Source organism: Sorex araneus, chromosome 1 (genome assembly GCF_027595985.1).
Source record: "Sorex araneus isolate mSorAra2 chromosome 1, mSorAra2.pri, whole genome shotgun sequence".
Classification (NCBI taxonomy): Eukaryota; Metazoa; Chordata; class Mammalia; order Eulipotyphla; family Soricidae; genus Sorex; species Sorex araneus.
Genome location: NC_073302.1, coordinates 403,537,524 through 403,554,842, shown reverse-complemented (window position 1 = coordinate 403,554,842; position 17,319 = coordinate 403,537,524). Strand labels below are relative to the sequence as shown.

Sequence of the window (17,319 nt, the reverse complement as noted above, 5' to 3'; positions counted from 1 at the left end):
AATATTTTATTCATTGCTTAATTTTAATGCATATTTAGGTAGGTAAATAACTAAGTAATGTTATTTGTATGTTGTCTATATGTAAGTTGATTCCTGAATGAATGTTTAGACTTTATAGTTTAAGGTTGATTGCTACTTTTAAATTTCCTTGTAATATTCTCAGCTTTAAAGGTAGGTGGTTTTTGCAGAGGAGGAGGTTGTACCCGCACCCGGCCGTGCTCCTGGCTCTGTATACTCAGTGATCATTTTTGGCCATGGCCAGGTACAACATGTGTTGCCGGGGATCAAACCAGAGTGCTCCTACCTTTGTGCTAGCTCTCCAGCCCAAACATTACATAATTTTTATACAGATTGGAGTTTATGCAAAATCGTGATTATGCTATTTTTGAAGGAAGATGTCTAGTCCATTATTGGACCATGTAAATAGATTGGCAAGTTGCATTGGCAAGCTAATTCAGTTCTTAAAGTGCTGTTTATAATCAATCTTTAATTGCACTTTTCCATTTATTTCTACAAATAGCATTGGAGGGGGGGTTGCTATTGCAGTATTATGAATGAAAAACTGGTATTGATGACCTTTAAGCTGAGGAATTGAGCCTCAGATAGGTCTAATAATCCTAATGTGACACAAGTAAATCTTTGAGAATGAAGCCTAAGAAAGGTGAGCATGCTATGCTTGTAAGCAAAGTAGAAAGGCTTTTCCTTCACATGTGACTGTTTCTAGGCTGTTCCAGATTACCTTTGTAGAAACAAAAGAGGACAATTCAATTTTTCCCCCCTTGCAAATAGTTCAGAGTGTATGAGGCATATGCCTTGCAACTGTGAGTCCCTGAGGAAGGCCCCTGACATCACACAGCCTGCCGTGTACCCACACAGCATTGCATCATGGGCTGAGGGAAGATACCCAGTCCTTCCAGCCCTGACAGCTGACTATTGCTGGGAGAAGCCTTCTCCAGCCTCATGCTTAGGAGACCTCATGCCATGCTCTTCCCGCCCCAGCTCCCACCCCACAACCCCCCTTCCATCTGTACCCTTCACCACAAAAAAAGGGGGGAAAAATCTGGATGTTACCAGTGATTTGCTTAATTAAAGCCTAAGGATATAAGTAAACTGTGGTCTGGGGAACATCTTTTAGGCATTCTGTGCATCAGCTGCTTTCTTTAATAAAAATTAAAATAATTAAAATTGTAACACTGTTAACACTGTCGTCCCCTTGTTCATCAATTTGCTCGAGTGGTCACCAGTAACGTCTCCACTGTGAGACTTGTTACTGTTTTTGGCATATTAAATACGCCACGGGTAGCTTGCCAGGCTCTGCCATGTAGGCGAGATACTCTCGGTAACTTGCCGAGCTCTCCGAGAGGGATGGAGGAATCGAACCCAGGTCTGCCATGTGCAAGGCAAACGCCCTACCTGCTGTGCTGTTGCTCCAGTTGATTAAATTTATTAATTAAAATTAATTTGGTAAATATACAAATACATTTGTATATTTGATAAATATACAAGTTTGGTAATTTGATAAATATGCAAATGTGGTGATTTGGTGAATATACAAATAATATTGCAAATATTACTATTTGTATATAATACAGTATAACATCAGACTGAATGAATGTTGAACAGTGTGAATTAATGTTGAAAGATCATATGGGAATTGGGTAGAAAAGAGAAAGGCAACCAGTCTGTGGGAATGGATAGGATTTTTTAAAAATTGCCTCTAATTTATACATTTGAAATATCCGTTATTCAAAAATGAGAGAATGACTCAATGTTCTAAGTATAAATAATCTAAAACAGGAAGTTGCTGATGTAGTTACTGGTTACTTTGAGACCTTTATTATAGACAAACTGCTTTCAGCAATGCCTATAATGTTGTAATTAAACAAATTTACCCCTCCAATATCTTTAGTTTTTAATAGTTTATTTTTAACTTCATGTTTCTAATATTCTTTCCAGCCAAAACAACCTGGAAAACAATCTTTATATTCTTCATTTCTTCTCATGATACATAATCAAAATGATAAATTGTGCATATTTAAACATTGCCCAAACTGAATTTTTTTTGCATTTGATGGCAAATCATTTCTCATTTGGGGTACAAAGAATTTGGGTGAGATGTGCTGATGAATAGATACTAATTCATTCCAATGAGCTGACCTTTATGTTTCTGTAGTTGTTATCACTGTCACTGTCATCCCATTGCTCATAGATTTGTTTGAGCGGGTGCCAGTAACGTCTCTCATTGAGAGACTTATTGTTACTGTTTTTGGCATATCCAATACGCACGGGTAGCTTGCCAGGCTCTGCCGAGCAGGCTTGATACTCTTGGTAGCTTGCCGGGCTCTCTGAGAGGGGCGGAGGAATCAAACTCGGGTCGGCCGCATGAAAAGAGAATGCCAACCCTGTGCTATCACTCCAGCCCATAGTATAAGAAAATAATGTGTAATGTAAAGTATAAAATATGGCAGAAATTGCATCAAAAAGGTTATTTCTGGGACAAAAAGTATAGTGAGAAAGGCTTTTGCCTTGCACAAGACCTACCAGGCACCTCATAAGGTTCCTCACGCCCCACTAGGAGTGACCCTTGAGTGCAGAGCCAGGAGTGAGCCCTGAGCACCCTGGGTTGTGGCCCCTCTCCCCCTAGGTCATTTCTCCCTTGTCTTCCCCCCCCGTTTTTGTTTTTCTTTCAGTTATGTGTATGAACTACACTCTTATGCCTAGGAATGGTAAATTGTCTTATAACTATGCATTACCAATTTTAGAGGTGAGAGGATTGGGTCGCACCCTGCGTTGCTTGGGGCTGCTCCCAGCTCTGCTCAAAGAATCCTGTGGTGCTGGTAATCAGACCTGGGCTTCCTGCAGATGCAAGGTTCGTGTGCTTCAGTCCCTTGAGCTATCTTTCTAGCCTCTCAAGCCGAGTATTTTGGAAGGTGGAATGGGGGCTGAGCAGCGTTAGGCCACACCTTGTGATGCTCAGGACTTACTCCTTGCTCTGTGCTCAAGGATCACTCCTGGCGGGGATAGGGGTACCATATGGGGTGCCGAGGATCAAACTCAGATTGGCTACATACAAGGACCTTTGTATTATCTCTCTGTTCCTGCACACATATGTTTTTTTAAATTAAAGCACCATGATTTACGAAGGTTTTCACAGCTGAGTTTTACACATACAATATTGCAGCACTGATCCCACCACTAGTGTCAGTTTCCCTTGGCCAGTGTTCCCAGGTTCCCTCCTATATCCCTTCCCTCCCCTGTATCTTCTCTCCCCGCCCCCCCACCAACACACACACACACACACACACACACACACACATACACACACACACACACACACACACACACACACACACATACACACACGTTCCAGACTGTCCTTTGCAGACATCTTTCTAACTTCAGTTGTTAAAAGTTTGGGTCTCTTGGTTTCAGTGTTGTTGACTCCGTGGTTTGGATATTTGGCTCTTTTATTCCTTAACGCCACCTTTGTACTTTGTACTTTAATCCCCCGACCTGGCCTCCATTGCTTCTCATCTGTCTTCCCCCACTTCTCTTTCTTTCCTTCTCCTCCCTATACACTGAGACTAAGGTTATCTGGGCATCCCCACTTTAAAATACTGCATTCCTTCTTCCAGGTATTTATTCTAAATACCACCTATAAATGACATGATCCTATACTTAATCCTTCCTCTTCTGGCTTCATTTAACATGATATCTTCCAGTTCCATCCATGTTGCCATGAATTACATGATTTCAGCATTCCTTACAGCCGTGTAGTATTTTGTTGTGTATACATACCACATCTTTATGACCCACTTGTATGTTGTTTTACATCTAGATTGATTCCAAATCATAGCTACTATACTGATTGCTGCGATGAATAATAGTTTTCAAACATTCTTTTGAATGGCTGTTTTTCTGTCCTGCACACCTAATTTTTTAAGTGCAAATCATAAAACACCACATTCGTATTAAACATACTTATTTGATATATGAACGGCAGAGCCTGGCAAGCTCCCCATGGCATATTCGATATGCCAAAAAAGTAACAATAACAGGTCTCATCCCCCTGACCCTGAAAGAGCCTCCAATCGTTGGGAAAGACAAGTAAGGAGAGGCTGCTAAAATCTCAGGGCTGGGATAAATGAACACCTTACTGGCACCCACTCGAATAAATCAATGAACTAGATGACAGTGACAATGACAATGATTTGATCTGAACACTAGATGGCAGTATCACTGCATTTTCACTTTCAGTGAGCTAGGAAACCGGCATCTACTTATCATTTATTATTTAGAGATAGTAAAAATACCAGTTTATTTGAATAAAAATTAAGTTGAAATTTAGTGATGAATGTGGATGCATGTACATATTCATATACTTTTATGAATATGTACGTTAAAATGTTAGAAATTGTTTTTGTATGCTGGAGAACTCAGCCTCAGACATGCAAGGCATGCAGTGAGAATTATGTTTTATGAGTACCTTCTACCTGAAGTAAATTGTTTTTTATTGGCTACAGAATATCTATATGAGATGATAGATAATGTATTGTTTTCTGCTTGATCTACATGCAGCTGTTTAAAGGTTTGATCCCCAGCAACATAGAATTATCCCTCCAGCACCACCAGGGGTCACTCCTGAACACAGAACCAGGAATAGCCCCCCCAGCACCTCTGGGCGTGGCTCTCACCCCACCCCTCTCCAATCCACTCCCCTCTCCCCACCCCAGCTCAAAGGATTTATTTTATAGTAATGTATGACTCCTATATACTTATTTGCCAGTTACATTTTAAAAATAACTTCTTCTCACATATGTCAGATTGTTAAAGCATAGTGTTCAATATTCAAAAAAATCGCTTGAGATAGTAATGTACTTCTGTAGTAAAGTTACAAAAATACGAGCGCAAGGAATTTTAGTTCTTCAACTCTGAGAATCAGTTCCTTCATCAGTTCCTTCATACAAAAAAAAACAGTGCTCTCTGAATTAATATTAAAAGAACAGCTGGAGATAGGAGAGGAAAGCTGGTTGGGTTTTGTTTGTTTTTTTCAGTAGTCAGTGGACAGTGAGGCCTCCCCTGGCCATCCTTAGCCAGCCGTGCCAGACAGGTCAGTGCCAGGTGTGGCAAGGCAGTGCCTTAGGCCAGTGGTGCTGGGAGCCACGAGGGCCGTACCTGGTGGTGCTTGGGCTCCGTCTGGTGCCGAGGTCGACCTTGGGTTTTTGCACATGCAGGGGATGCGCCCCTGAGCTATCTCCTCAACCCCAGGAGCGGAGTTCCTTAACAAGTATTTCTGTGTGCCATTTTACGCAAGCTGCAGTGTTTTTTCCCCAGTGATACCTAATTTCTGACTGGTTTCATATTTAGTTATGCATGAGTTAGGAAGATGTAAATAGGAGAAAATCCTCCTAATCTTTTGCTTATAAATAAATGTTTTTGAGGAGAAGAGATTTTTATAGGGGATGTGAATTTTTAAAAGTCATTTAAAATATTCTGCCTTCGGGGCCGGAGAGATAGTACAGAGGGTAGGACACTTTGCCTTGCTCATGGCTGTCCTGGATTCAGTCTCTGGCACCCCATATGATCACCCAAGCCCTGCTAGGAGTGACCCCTGAACACGGAGCTAGGAATAAGTCACAATGAGTTTGGCTCCAACAACCAAAATAAAAAAATACAATAGTCTGCTTTTTTTCACTTACAAGGAAAGTTGTAAGACTTTTCAAGACTACTACTTCTTGAAAGAAGTCTGATGATTTAGTACTTTGAAACCTTCTATTGTAACATTGTCTTGTGTTTGGTTTTGGTTTTTTATTCAGGTGAACTCTACATTTTTTTTCAATCTGATAATTCTGTGACAAATGCTTCCCCCACACACACACACACAGCTTTTTTCAGGGGTGCGATGCTGCGAAAGGAGCAGTATTTGAGGAGGGGCTTGGATGTAAAAGGATTTTCAGATTCATATATTTTGTTTGGAGGCCACATCCAATAGTGCTCACAGCTTACTGGCTTTGTGCTCAGGGATCACTCCTGACAGTACTCAGGGAGCAGTGCAGTGCCAAGGGTCAAGCCAGAGTCAGCCATGTGCAGGGCAAACACCTTACCCCCTTCACTCTCTGACCCGTCTCAAAATAGCTTGAAAAACCCTCAACTGTGCCTTTCACAAACAGCCAGGGAAAAGGGAACAAAGGGCAGGATGCCAGACTTTCACTTCTGGTGGCTCATGGGGCTTTGGACAAATATAAGTTTGTTTGCTTTTTTCCCCTGCAAAGACATAAGCTCAGGAAATACCAATCCCACCACCATTACACCTTCCCACCACTATATTTTATATGTTTCCATCCCAAACCCCAACCCCTACCCCCAAAGCAGAACCGAAATAATTTATTTTATATTGCTTGTTATGTATAATTCACTAAAAATGATGCAAAAAAGGTTTCTTAGAGGAAAGTGTGCAAAGATTGTTATATTTCACCAAGGAGCCATTAAGCCCTTCTATGAGAGATTAGTAACGTCTTGTTAAAGGTTGAGCCTTGCATGCTTATATATGTATATATCTATATGAATATATTCCCCCTTATGATTGGTTGCCTTTTTCTCTAGCCCACATCAAATATGGTATGCTACTCTGGAAATATCACTGGTGTGAAGTATGAGATGTCGCTGAGTGTGGTCCAGTAGATTCGCTCATGTAGGCTCAAAGCATGGCAGCAGTTGAGTTCCGGAGGTTTTCGGCTGCCGGCGCTGGCTCCCTTGGGGCGGGGAGGGGCCTCACCTGCCCCCCTCAGAGTTGCCCCCAAATAAAACAGCCTGGCTTGGGGTCTGGAGGCCTGGCTATGGGGTATCATTCCGTGCTCTCTCCTGAGTTATATCTAAATCAAAAGAAGATGTGATTACAAATCAGGCTGAGAAGTGGAGTGCAGGGCTAGCTTCGGTGAGTGAGCTGGAAATGAAGCGAGCATTTGAAACAGTGAGATTAACAACTCAGACAAGGGTTTGGAGAGATAGTACAGCAGGTAAGACACTAAGGAGCAATCCCTGATCGTTGCAAGATGTCACCCCCCAAATTGGGGAAAAACAAGGGACAAGGGATAGACAAGGGACCATGAAGATGACTCCAAGTTTTGGAGAGTATGCTTTGCACGTGGTGCCCAGGTTTGCTTCCAGGTATTGCACGGACCCAAAGTTCCACCCTGTAGGCCCCCAAGGCAAACAAAAATCCAGTAAAAAAATAGTATTGAATTTTTTTTTTCTTATTTTTGCTTTTTGGGTCACACCTGGCAATACACAAGGGTCCCTTCTGGCTCTGCACTCAGGAATTACCCCTGGCGGTGCTCAGGGGACCATATGGGATGCTGGGAATCGAACCCAGATCGGCCTCGTGCAAGGCAAAACGCCCTACCCGTTGTGCTATCGCTCCAGCCCCTAGTACTGAATTTTTAACTGACTTTCAGATACCTTTTCTATTGCCAACAAGACAATGATGCACTGAACATGCATGAAAATGTGAGATTTTCATTAGTAATGTTCTGATCCTACATTTCCACCCTTATCTTGTATTTTACACCTCTGCAACTTGAATGCTAAGAACTTATTTTCACAAACATAAGCCAGAAGAGAATATACATTGTCCTTTCCATATTACTGAAACATTGTTTAACAAAGATTTAAATTCTCTAGGAAAAATGTACCTGATTTTAGTACTTAGCATTTGATGAGAACTCATGTCTGAAGTTGTATATTAAATTAGAAGTTACCTGGGAGGGGCCAAGGTTAACAATGGATAGGGTGTTTGCCTTGCACTCGACTGACCAGCATTCGGCACCCAATTTCGTCCCTGGAGGCTGCTAGGGGTGATCCCCAAGTGCAGAACCAGGAATAAGCCCTGAGTACTGCCGGGTATGGGCCTCAACCCTGCCAAAAGAAAGTCATAATGTTTTGGCTTTATTGCCCTAAAAGTAATGACTGATTTTATATCTAAACTAAGCAATCTTATTTTAGTAACTTTTGGTTTTCCTGATGAACTATATATAATTTTTTGGAACCAATTTGACTGTTACTAGTATTCTCACTAATTGCTGTGTTGAATAAAATCCTTGGTACACATTAAAAATATTTTGAGGCATGAGGCATAGTATACTTGATAAAAATATCTGTCCTCAAGATCTTTATGCAGTCTTATTCTCTTACTTGCTTTCATTGAATCTTGATACAAAGAATTATGATGAATGTGTATGTGCATTCACTGGAGTCAGATCTGAAGGAAATGTTTTAATATTTAAAGGGAAAACATTTTTAAGTACTTACAGTGAATAAATAAAAGCATGTTTAATATACTGATTTTATTTCAGTATTTGATATTTTATAACCAAGGTATGTAAGTTCTTTCTTACAAGTAAAATAACTTTTTCTATTAAATGATTTTTTCTGACTTGTCTTGGACTTAATATTGTACAGCATATTGATTTAATAACCGCTGTGTCTAAATTATTTTGACACCCAGTTATGTTAATATTCAATTAAATTTAATCACAAATGATTTAATTAGAGTTAGTTATGTTTATTGGGCTGGAGTGATAGCCAGCTGGTAGGGCCTTTGCCTTGCATGTGGCCAACCCAAGTTTGATTCCTCTGTCCCTCTCTAAGAGCCCGTTAAGCTACCAAGAGTATCCTGCTTGCATGGCAAAGCCTGGCAAGCTACCTGTGGCATATTCAATATGCCAAAAACGGTAACAACAAGTCTCAGGATGGAGACATTACTGGTGCCTACTAGAGCAAATTGATGAGCAAGGGGATGGGGATGACAGTTACATTTATTGATAAATTTCAGACATTCTTCATTAAGACTTAAAACAAGTCTTGGGCAGATAAGTAGTAAATTGTTAGCTTGATCCACAAATTAAAAAGTCGAGTGCTTTATATATAACATTTTATGATTAAAATGGTAGTTTTTGTCCATATATATTTCAGACAACTTTTATTTTTAATGAAAAGCACTTTAACCAAATTAATAGACTCATGAAGTCTCTGTACCTAAAAAAATAGCTCCTGTATTTTGTAATGTTGTTTGTTTTCCTACAGAAAGTAATTACGTTTATCACATGTTAGTCACATACTACCAGAAATCATAGTTGATGAAAGACTATCTGGGCATGTATGGGTTAGGAAAGAATTTGAACTATGTTAATATGAAGTATAACATCCTAAAAACATAACTATAAGATATTAATGAAAAGTGATTTGAATAGGTGTATCTTTAATGTTAAAGTTAGGGAACAAAAGGGACATTTTTCCTAGAAACAAATCTCTGGATATTAGGATGTCTGAGTATGTAAAAAAGTATTCTTTTGTAATTTCTCTATGCTTCATTTGGCTTATTCCAATATTATAGTGATTCCAGTAGCCAACTAAAATACCTGATGCTATTAAGGTAAATTTTGTGAATTCCAGGAAATAGTTTGAATGCTAATATTTTCTGATAATTCTACTGCGTATTATTTAAGCACAACTGAGATTGTGAGGCCTTCGGCCCTGGAGATGGTAAAGGAGCCTTACTTACAGCAGCCATCCCTGTTGAATAGGTCAGCGGGGTGCTGTGTGACAGGGCCTCCTGGGCCCTCCTTCAGCAGCTGAGAGCCTCGCCACCATAATGCCCAGTCTCCACTGGTGCAGTAAATTAGATTCTCAAATCTCCTCTTACCCCCAGTGCGGGTGTATTACTATTCTGCCACCCGTCCACTCTGCAGTAGGTGCCTATTTCAGCTGTTTTAAAAACTCTTTGGGGATGCTTTATGATCCAAAAAAGTAAATTTGATCTGTGATTTTTTTTTTTTTTACTAGCTGCACAGTTGTTGTGAGGAATACCAATATTAATCATCACCAAAGATAATTAAAGGCACAGTATATTTTACTGTATTGCCCAGGGGTAAAAGGTTGTTTGTTTCTTATTTTCATATGTTAAAAAATGTTGGTGCCTGCTCTTTTGTTTTTCATAAATCTGGTGTTAAATATTTTTTCCCAGAGCATTCACTTTGTCTTTGTGAATTTATCAGCCCAGCAGTAGGAATTTTTACTGAACTATATAGAAATGGAAGTCATTGCTTAAGGGTCACATGTAAATAACAAGGTTGACTGCTGGAAGAATAAAACATTTGTATTAATTCTGCCCCTAACCATTCAATAAAGTGATACATTGATACTTAATTTTTGTGGCAATATAATTACTTTTCTGAAAGGGAGTATTGCTTCCAGTAAATATGCCAAATATACTTTATTAGCATTTCTTGAGAATTATATTTAGTATACACTAATAAACTCTCACTTGGCATTTTTTTCTCAAAACACACACGATCAGTGTACATGGATATGTGCTTCTACATGTCTAAGAAAGTCTATATTCTTAATACATGACGCCAGTCCTGCTATCGCTCCAGTCCAGCACAATGGGTAGGATGTTTGCCTTGCACGCCGCCGACCTGGGTTTGATTTTCCCGTTCTCAGAGAGCCCAGCAAACTACCAAAAGTATCCTGCCTGTATGGCAGAGCCTGATAAGCTACCTGTGGCATATTCGATATGCCAAAAACAGTAGCAACAAGTCTCACAATGGAAACATTACTGGTGCCCACTTGAGCAAATCGATGAACAATGGGACGACAGTGCTGTAGTGTTTAATACATGACTGTGTAGGCAAACACATGTCTTATAGAACTTCATGAGTTTTAACAAGAGAGAGTTTTAATAAGAACAAGTTATGATTGTGAAAACTATAGTGTGGAAATGTGTGCTAAAATATTTACATAAAAATATATTTGAAGAAAATGTTAGTTCTTAAGCAATTATGCTGTTATTGTTAGAAATAAGGAAGAAACTTGACTAGGTGTACCCAGAACTTTCTTAGCTACTCCTCTTGCTTCTGGTGGTATATGAACACAGGTAACTTTTGAATTTTGTCATTTATTTTAGTTTCAATTCTTTTGTTTTGGGCCTATCAGGAGTGATACCTGGTCACAGAATTAAGCATAAGCCCTGAGCACAGCCAGGTGAATTTCCCATCCCTAAGCAATTTTTTTTGAAATGAATCTACATCCTTCCTCTCACTCTTTCAGCCATTTCTTTGTCTATAATCAGGTAGCTATGCTTACACATACCATCAAGCATAGCACTCATATTATGCCATTAGTGTTGTCTATGTTTGTTGCCCTCGTGTCGCCTCTTGTTGGGGTCACACCCAGCAGTTCTAGGGGAGATTCTCAGTGGTGCTTGGCCCTGTAGTGTGGGCCTAATCATTTGGTGCTCAAGCCCTGCCAAGTGTTCCTTCAGCTCAGCAATGCTAAGGGGACCACCAGGGTCACACCTGGCAGTGCTCCGCTTGAGGGCCAAGTGATGCTGGGGACTGAGCTCAGGTCCTCCCACAAGCTAGGCATGTGCTGTGCCTCTCAGGTCATATCCCCCACCCTCAGTCTTCACTCTGTGTACTTCTATCTTCATTCTGTGTCTCATACGGTGCCCTGAGCACAGGACACACCCCTGAGTGATTACTCCCATTTTCCTGTGTGCTCTTTTCGTTTCTTTGGTATGCTAAAAAGTTCCGGAGATTACAGCTGCTGCCTTTAGTTGCTCTCTTTATAAACATGCTTACCACTTTTTATCTGAACATATTTGAAGACAAGCAATCGATTCTCTGCCATTAAAGCTTGTAGTGGGCCAGAGAGATAGTACAGCAGGTAGGGCACTTGCCTTGCAGTGGCCAACCCGGGTTTTATCCCCAGCATCCCGTATGGTCCCCAGAAGACCATTAGAAGAAATTCCTGAGTACACAGCCAGGAGTAACACCTGAGCATTGCCAGGTATAGTTCCGAAAACTTAACAAAAACAAAAACAAAAAAACCTTTTGTTGTTGTAACGATTTAACTTTGTTTTTATTTTTTTGTTTTGGTTTTGGGGTCACAGCCAGCTGTGCTCAGGACTTACTCTGAGTTCTGTGTTCAAGGATCATCCTTGGCAGAGTTCGGGCGACCAAAAGAGGTGATAGGAATCAAACCTGTGACAACCACTTGTAAGGCAAACATCCTACCCACTGTACTATCTCCCTGGTCTTTATAATGATGACTCAAAGCTGGCAGAGATTATTCGCTTATATCTTCCATTGATATTTTCATCACTTCCACCTTGTATGTGTAAACTGTCAGTTAAACTCTCTTGGTATATTGTTAGCCATTCCATAGCCTGACTTCAGATCAAATGGAGGCCTTGTTGGGTTGTGTGGACCTCGTACACTGACATATCACATGTTAAGTTCCTTTATTTAAGCAATTTAATATGTTTCATATTCTGGTGCTTCTCCAGGACAGGCAGTTAAGAGGCATTTCACAAATCAGTTGACATTCACACCAATCTGTGGAATTATAAAAATAATGATCATGTTAAAAATTAATTACAGTTGTAAATTGATTTTCTTTTGTTGGCAGAAAGAACATAGTTTATTAGCCCAGGAACAGGTTCACACTGTTTTAACATCAAGCAGTTCCAGCTGAAGCTTGTTAGTGACTGCCTCTCAGATTAAGGGGGAAAAAATCCTCACTGTGGTACATGAACTCCTATTGTTAAGACATCATCAGGGCTCAGAGTCGACGTGAATGAGAACAAAGAACATGGTAAAGCTCAGAGGAAAGATTAACTAGTGCTGCTTGGGAGGCCATCCACCCCACAAATCTAGGAGTCAGTGGCAACAAAAACCTCATAGCTTAAACTAAGAGGGTGAATAATAATTTCCCCATAAAACTCAAAATGTACTTAGGTAATTAAAATGACATTTCTGGAAAAGTATTCCACTAGGAAAGCTCTCCTTAAAATTTTTAAATGTTTATCATAACTTTTAATTTACTCCGTTGTTCTATATTTTGTATTATTGATGGCCATTAATATTTTTTGTAAATGAGCTTTAATCCATAAAGATACAAGAAGTCTTTCTGAGTCAGAGAACTAGTACAGCAGGTAAGGCACTGGTCTTGCATGCAGATGAGCTTGGTTTGATCCCTGATCTCCCTCACTGTATTTGGTGTGGCCCAAAAACAAACAATGGAAGCATAACTTTAGGCTAGTTTCAAAGTCTTTTATTTTTTCCCTTGAGTGAAAAATGTCTTTCTACCTCATTCAGAAAGGATAGTTTACTAGATAGTAAAGAATTCATAATTGGCAAATGTTTTTGGCAGGATTTCAATTTAGTTAGGGAAGAAAAAATGTCTACTTGGCAGCTTTATGTCCTGAGTTGGGGTGTGGGGGACGCTGGGCCTGCATCTGCTTGTGTTGTTGGATGGGGAGTTAAAAAAAATAGGGCCTCCTCTCTATTGTCTGTCAGGCTTCCCTGGCAGTGTGTGCGCCTTCCTCTTTCTTTTTTGTGGAGTGGATTTGGGCCACCACCAGCAGTGTTCTGTGCTCAGGGGTCCCTCCTGGCAAGCTCAGGGATCAAATGGGGTGCCAGGGATTGAACTGGCGTCAGCTATGTGTAAGGCAAGTGTTCTGCGTGCTGTACTATGACTTTAGCCCCAATACCTTCTTCCTCTTTTGCCCTCTTAGAGGCCTCCTATGGGTATCCTTGGAAGATAGTTCCCAGGTTTATGTTTGCACTTAACAGGAAAAGCTCTAAATATGAGTCTGTGCCATCCTGTATGAAGCAGAAATCCTCTTGGATTTTCTCCCCCACCTCCTCATGATTTCTTTTTTCTAACCTCTCTGTATCTATGTATCGCATCTTTTAATAGTTATTCATGAAATATTTTTCAGGATATTTCAAAGTTCGATTACACGTGATGCTTCCTATAAATTAGTGCTAAAAATTGTTTCAGAATATACAAGAATGTATTTTTCTATTATTAGAGAGCCCTTTTTCCAGAAGATTAAATCTTAAACAGCAACCTTAGCAGGTATGACTCTTGTCTATTTCTTTGATTGTTGAGTTTGTTTCTGAATTGTCAATTGCTGCAGTGAGTTAAAAAACAACAGGAGGGGGCTGGAGTGATGGCATAGCGGGTAGGGCATTTGCCTTGCAAGCAGCTCACCCGGGTTCGATTCCCAGCATTCCATATGGCCTCCCAGCACTGCCAAGAGTAATTCCTGAGTGCAGAGCCAGGAGTGACCCCTGTGCATTGCTGGGTATGACTCAAAAAGAAAAAAAAAAAACAACGGGGTCTGGAGCAATAGCACAGCAGATAGGGCATTTTGCCTTGCACGCAGCCGACCTGGGTTCGATTCCCAGCATCCCATATGGTCCCTCGAGCACCGCCAGGAGTAATTCCTGAGTGCATGAGCCAGGAGTAACCCCTGTGCATTGCCAGGTGTGACCCAAAAAGAAAAAACAACAACAAAAACTCAAGTCTCATCTTTTCCTTATGCACATGCATGTAAACTGAGATACCATTATGAATCTGGTTCTTAGTACCTTCACTGTCTAGAGAATGCTGTAATGTTCCCACAGATACACCAAAGTTATAGTGGATTAATGACAGCCTGGAGATACAACTTCATCACATTGTCATGAACATTTAAAGTGGGGCAAGAAGTATATCAATATTTTAAAAGATCTCATTTATCTTATACAGTTCCTGAAGCAAGTCTCAAAAGTTTCATGGATATGAAGTGGGAAATAGAAATTAGATAACTTTAATTATTGGGTAATGAGAGTCTTCTCATTATTGGGTAAAGAGAGGTCTTCTTAGGAAGGTATAGAAATAATTTTCCAAAAGTTTCTAAAATTTTGCAGGTGTTTTCATTTGGTCATATTAATATATTTAAGATTAAAAACATCCCTGTAAGTTTATCTTTGTGTTTGATTTTGTCAACTTTGCTCTTAGAATATTTTAGTAAATTAACCAAAGTACTTTTAAATTGGTGGCACATTTGTTTATTGCTTTTATGTGATTTTTAAAATCATGTATTTGTTACTCATATGGCAATGGTAAACATTACAAGATTTCTAGGATTAGTAATTTTTAATGTGAAAGATCATATTATAATTGCTTTATTTTTGCTTAGATTTTTAAAATGTATTGTTATTAAATCAGATAGCCCCACTAAAATTATTGGTATTTTGGAAATTCCCTTTGACTGCTGTATTTTGTAGTGATAGCTGCCCTCTTTGCACAGTTTGCTATTCATAATTTTTCCATGGAATTCTAGTAGAGCTGAAAATGATTTCATCAGTTTTTTGTCAAATTTTTTGCTTTTGGAGTTGAATACTAAGTTAATAAAATTAATAAAAATATAAGATATCTAAAGATATTCCAATTTAAGTAGGTTAACAACAGACATGTTTCTCTTTAAAAAATGTGCACAAAAGTAAATTAGCATACAATTTGGACTGAAGAATTGAGTTAAATATGTATTTGAATCGAAGACAGAGAAATTATAAGAAACATTATAAGGTAATGCCAGTAGCATATAAAAGATATTTTATTTTATATTTTAAAAAAACATCTTCTAAAGAAACCTGCCTTCAGTAATAAGGGAAAATTTAATGTGAGTTTTGAATGATGAGTATTCAGCTACATTAGCAAATTAATACCTTTAGAAACAGAAAAAGAATTTGTTAATGAATGTGTTTTTTCATGGAGACTTTGTTAACACATTTCTATATATCTTCCTCTCCTGTTCATTAAAATTTCAGATTACTTTTTTATCCTGATTCCTTCTTGTTTCTGAAATAAGGATGAATTTATCTTGACTTCCAGCCTATATTTCCTCTCTTTGAGCGGCCTCATTATTACTTGGCTACCCAATCTCTCACATAGATTTCTCACAAGGCTTACTTGCACTTGGTCATTATTGAAGTGAACTTTTAACGTCATCATTTTTTTTTAGCTACCATTTGCTATGTCTTCTCATTCTATTCTTTGACTTTTATCGTTCCCATATTCTCCTGTTGTATGTTGATTTTTGTAAAACAGGATGCATACAGTGGGCTTTACTTTTTTCTGATTAGTTATCTATTACCACTTTAAATATGCTTTCAGATGTGATTTTGTTGATTGGTGATCAATTTTAAAACAAGGCTAAATCCAGATCTGAAGATTGTATTTCCTCTGTCTTCTCAACATTTACCCAACTCTGAAAAAAAATCTGCACTTTAACTTTGTGAGAAAGTATAACTTTGAAGATACTGAAGTATTTAGATTTAAAGGTCCATAAAATCCTTGGAGGCTGGAGTGATAGTGCAGTGGGTAGGTCATATGCCTTGCACTTGGCTGCCTGGTTTGGTCCTTGGCATTCCATGTGGTCCCCACAGCCCACCAGGAGTGATTCCTGAGCACAGAGTTAGGGGTAGGCCCTGAGCACTGCCAGCTGTGGCTCAAAACCAAAAATAGAGAAGAAAGTCTATAAAATGCTTATGAGAAGCTTACTTCGTTTGTGTTTTTAATGGATAGTAGTAACATATTGGTCATTAATGGAAAAAAGTTCTCTAGTGGAGTTAACAAAACTTTTTGTTAGCTTGATTAGCTTGAACTTTAAACAGTCCACATTTATGATTACAAACTTCTAAATAATCAAATTTTTCCAAATTTGGTCAGATATCGTTTTAGAAATATGAAATGTTTTAGAAAATGGACATTCTATATAATCTTACTAAATCTTATTCCCATAAAAATGTTTAATTTTCAGATTACTTCTCTAGTGACCCTTCAGCTATTAACTCTGGTTGGCCATGATGATCAACTTGATGGACCAAAATACAAATGCACAGTATCTCTAGACTTCATCAGAGCTATTGCTAGGTATGTATACAGTAACCATTAATGTAAAAGTGCTTTGAATTATATACATGATACTCTGCGCAGTTTAATGTTCTTCCTAATATAATGTTGTTGGTCATTTAAGAGAGAAAAGATCATAGTGCCAAGAATGAATAAGCTTCACTGTAGAATTAACCTCTTAACAATTCACAAATTATGTAAAATTGGGAGGATTGACTAATATATTAGATCACAGGAATCAAGATTCTTAACAAGCTGAAAAAATAGTTACATAGTGACCAGGAAAATTTAATGGAACTCTCGTATGTACTAATAGAAGCTCATAGAGACTTGGCTTTTATTTTGAGTATTTTAGCTGAGTGCAAGGCTTTAAAAATCCTACCGGTACAGGAGGTAGGGAGGGCACTTGCCTTGCACATGGCCAGCCTGGCTTTGATCTCCGTACAGTCCTCTGAGCCCTCCAGAAATGATTCCTGAGTGCAGAGCCAGAAGTAACCCTTGAACACTGCTGCTGGGTCATCTCCCCACTCCCTCTCTTGCGCCCCCCCCCCCACACACACACACATATCACAC

General features: G+C 39.2%; 1 protein-coding gene across 3 annotated transcripts in view; it reads left to right on the top strand.

Annotated features, from left to right (window-relative positions):
- Positions 1-17,319, top strand: part of ORC5 (origin recognition complex subunit 5) — a 70,075-nt gene that overhangs the window by 37,244 nt on the left and 15,512 nt on the right. For all 3 annotated transcript variants that reach the window (XM_055137197.1, XM_055137204.1, XM_004602122.2), the window contains one exon: positions 16,655-16,767. In XM_055137197.1, the coding sequence (XP_054993172.1) occupies positions 16,655-16,767 (113 nt within the window). The remainder of the gene's footprint in view (positions 1-16,654; positions 16,768-17,319) is intronic.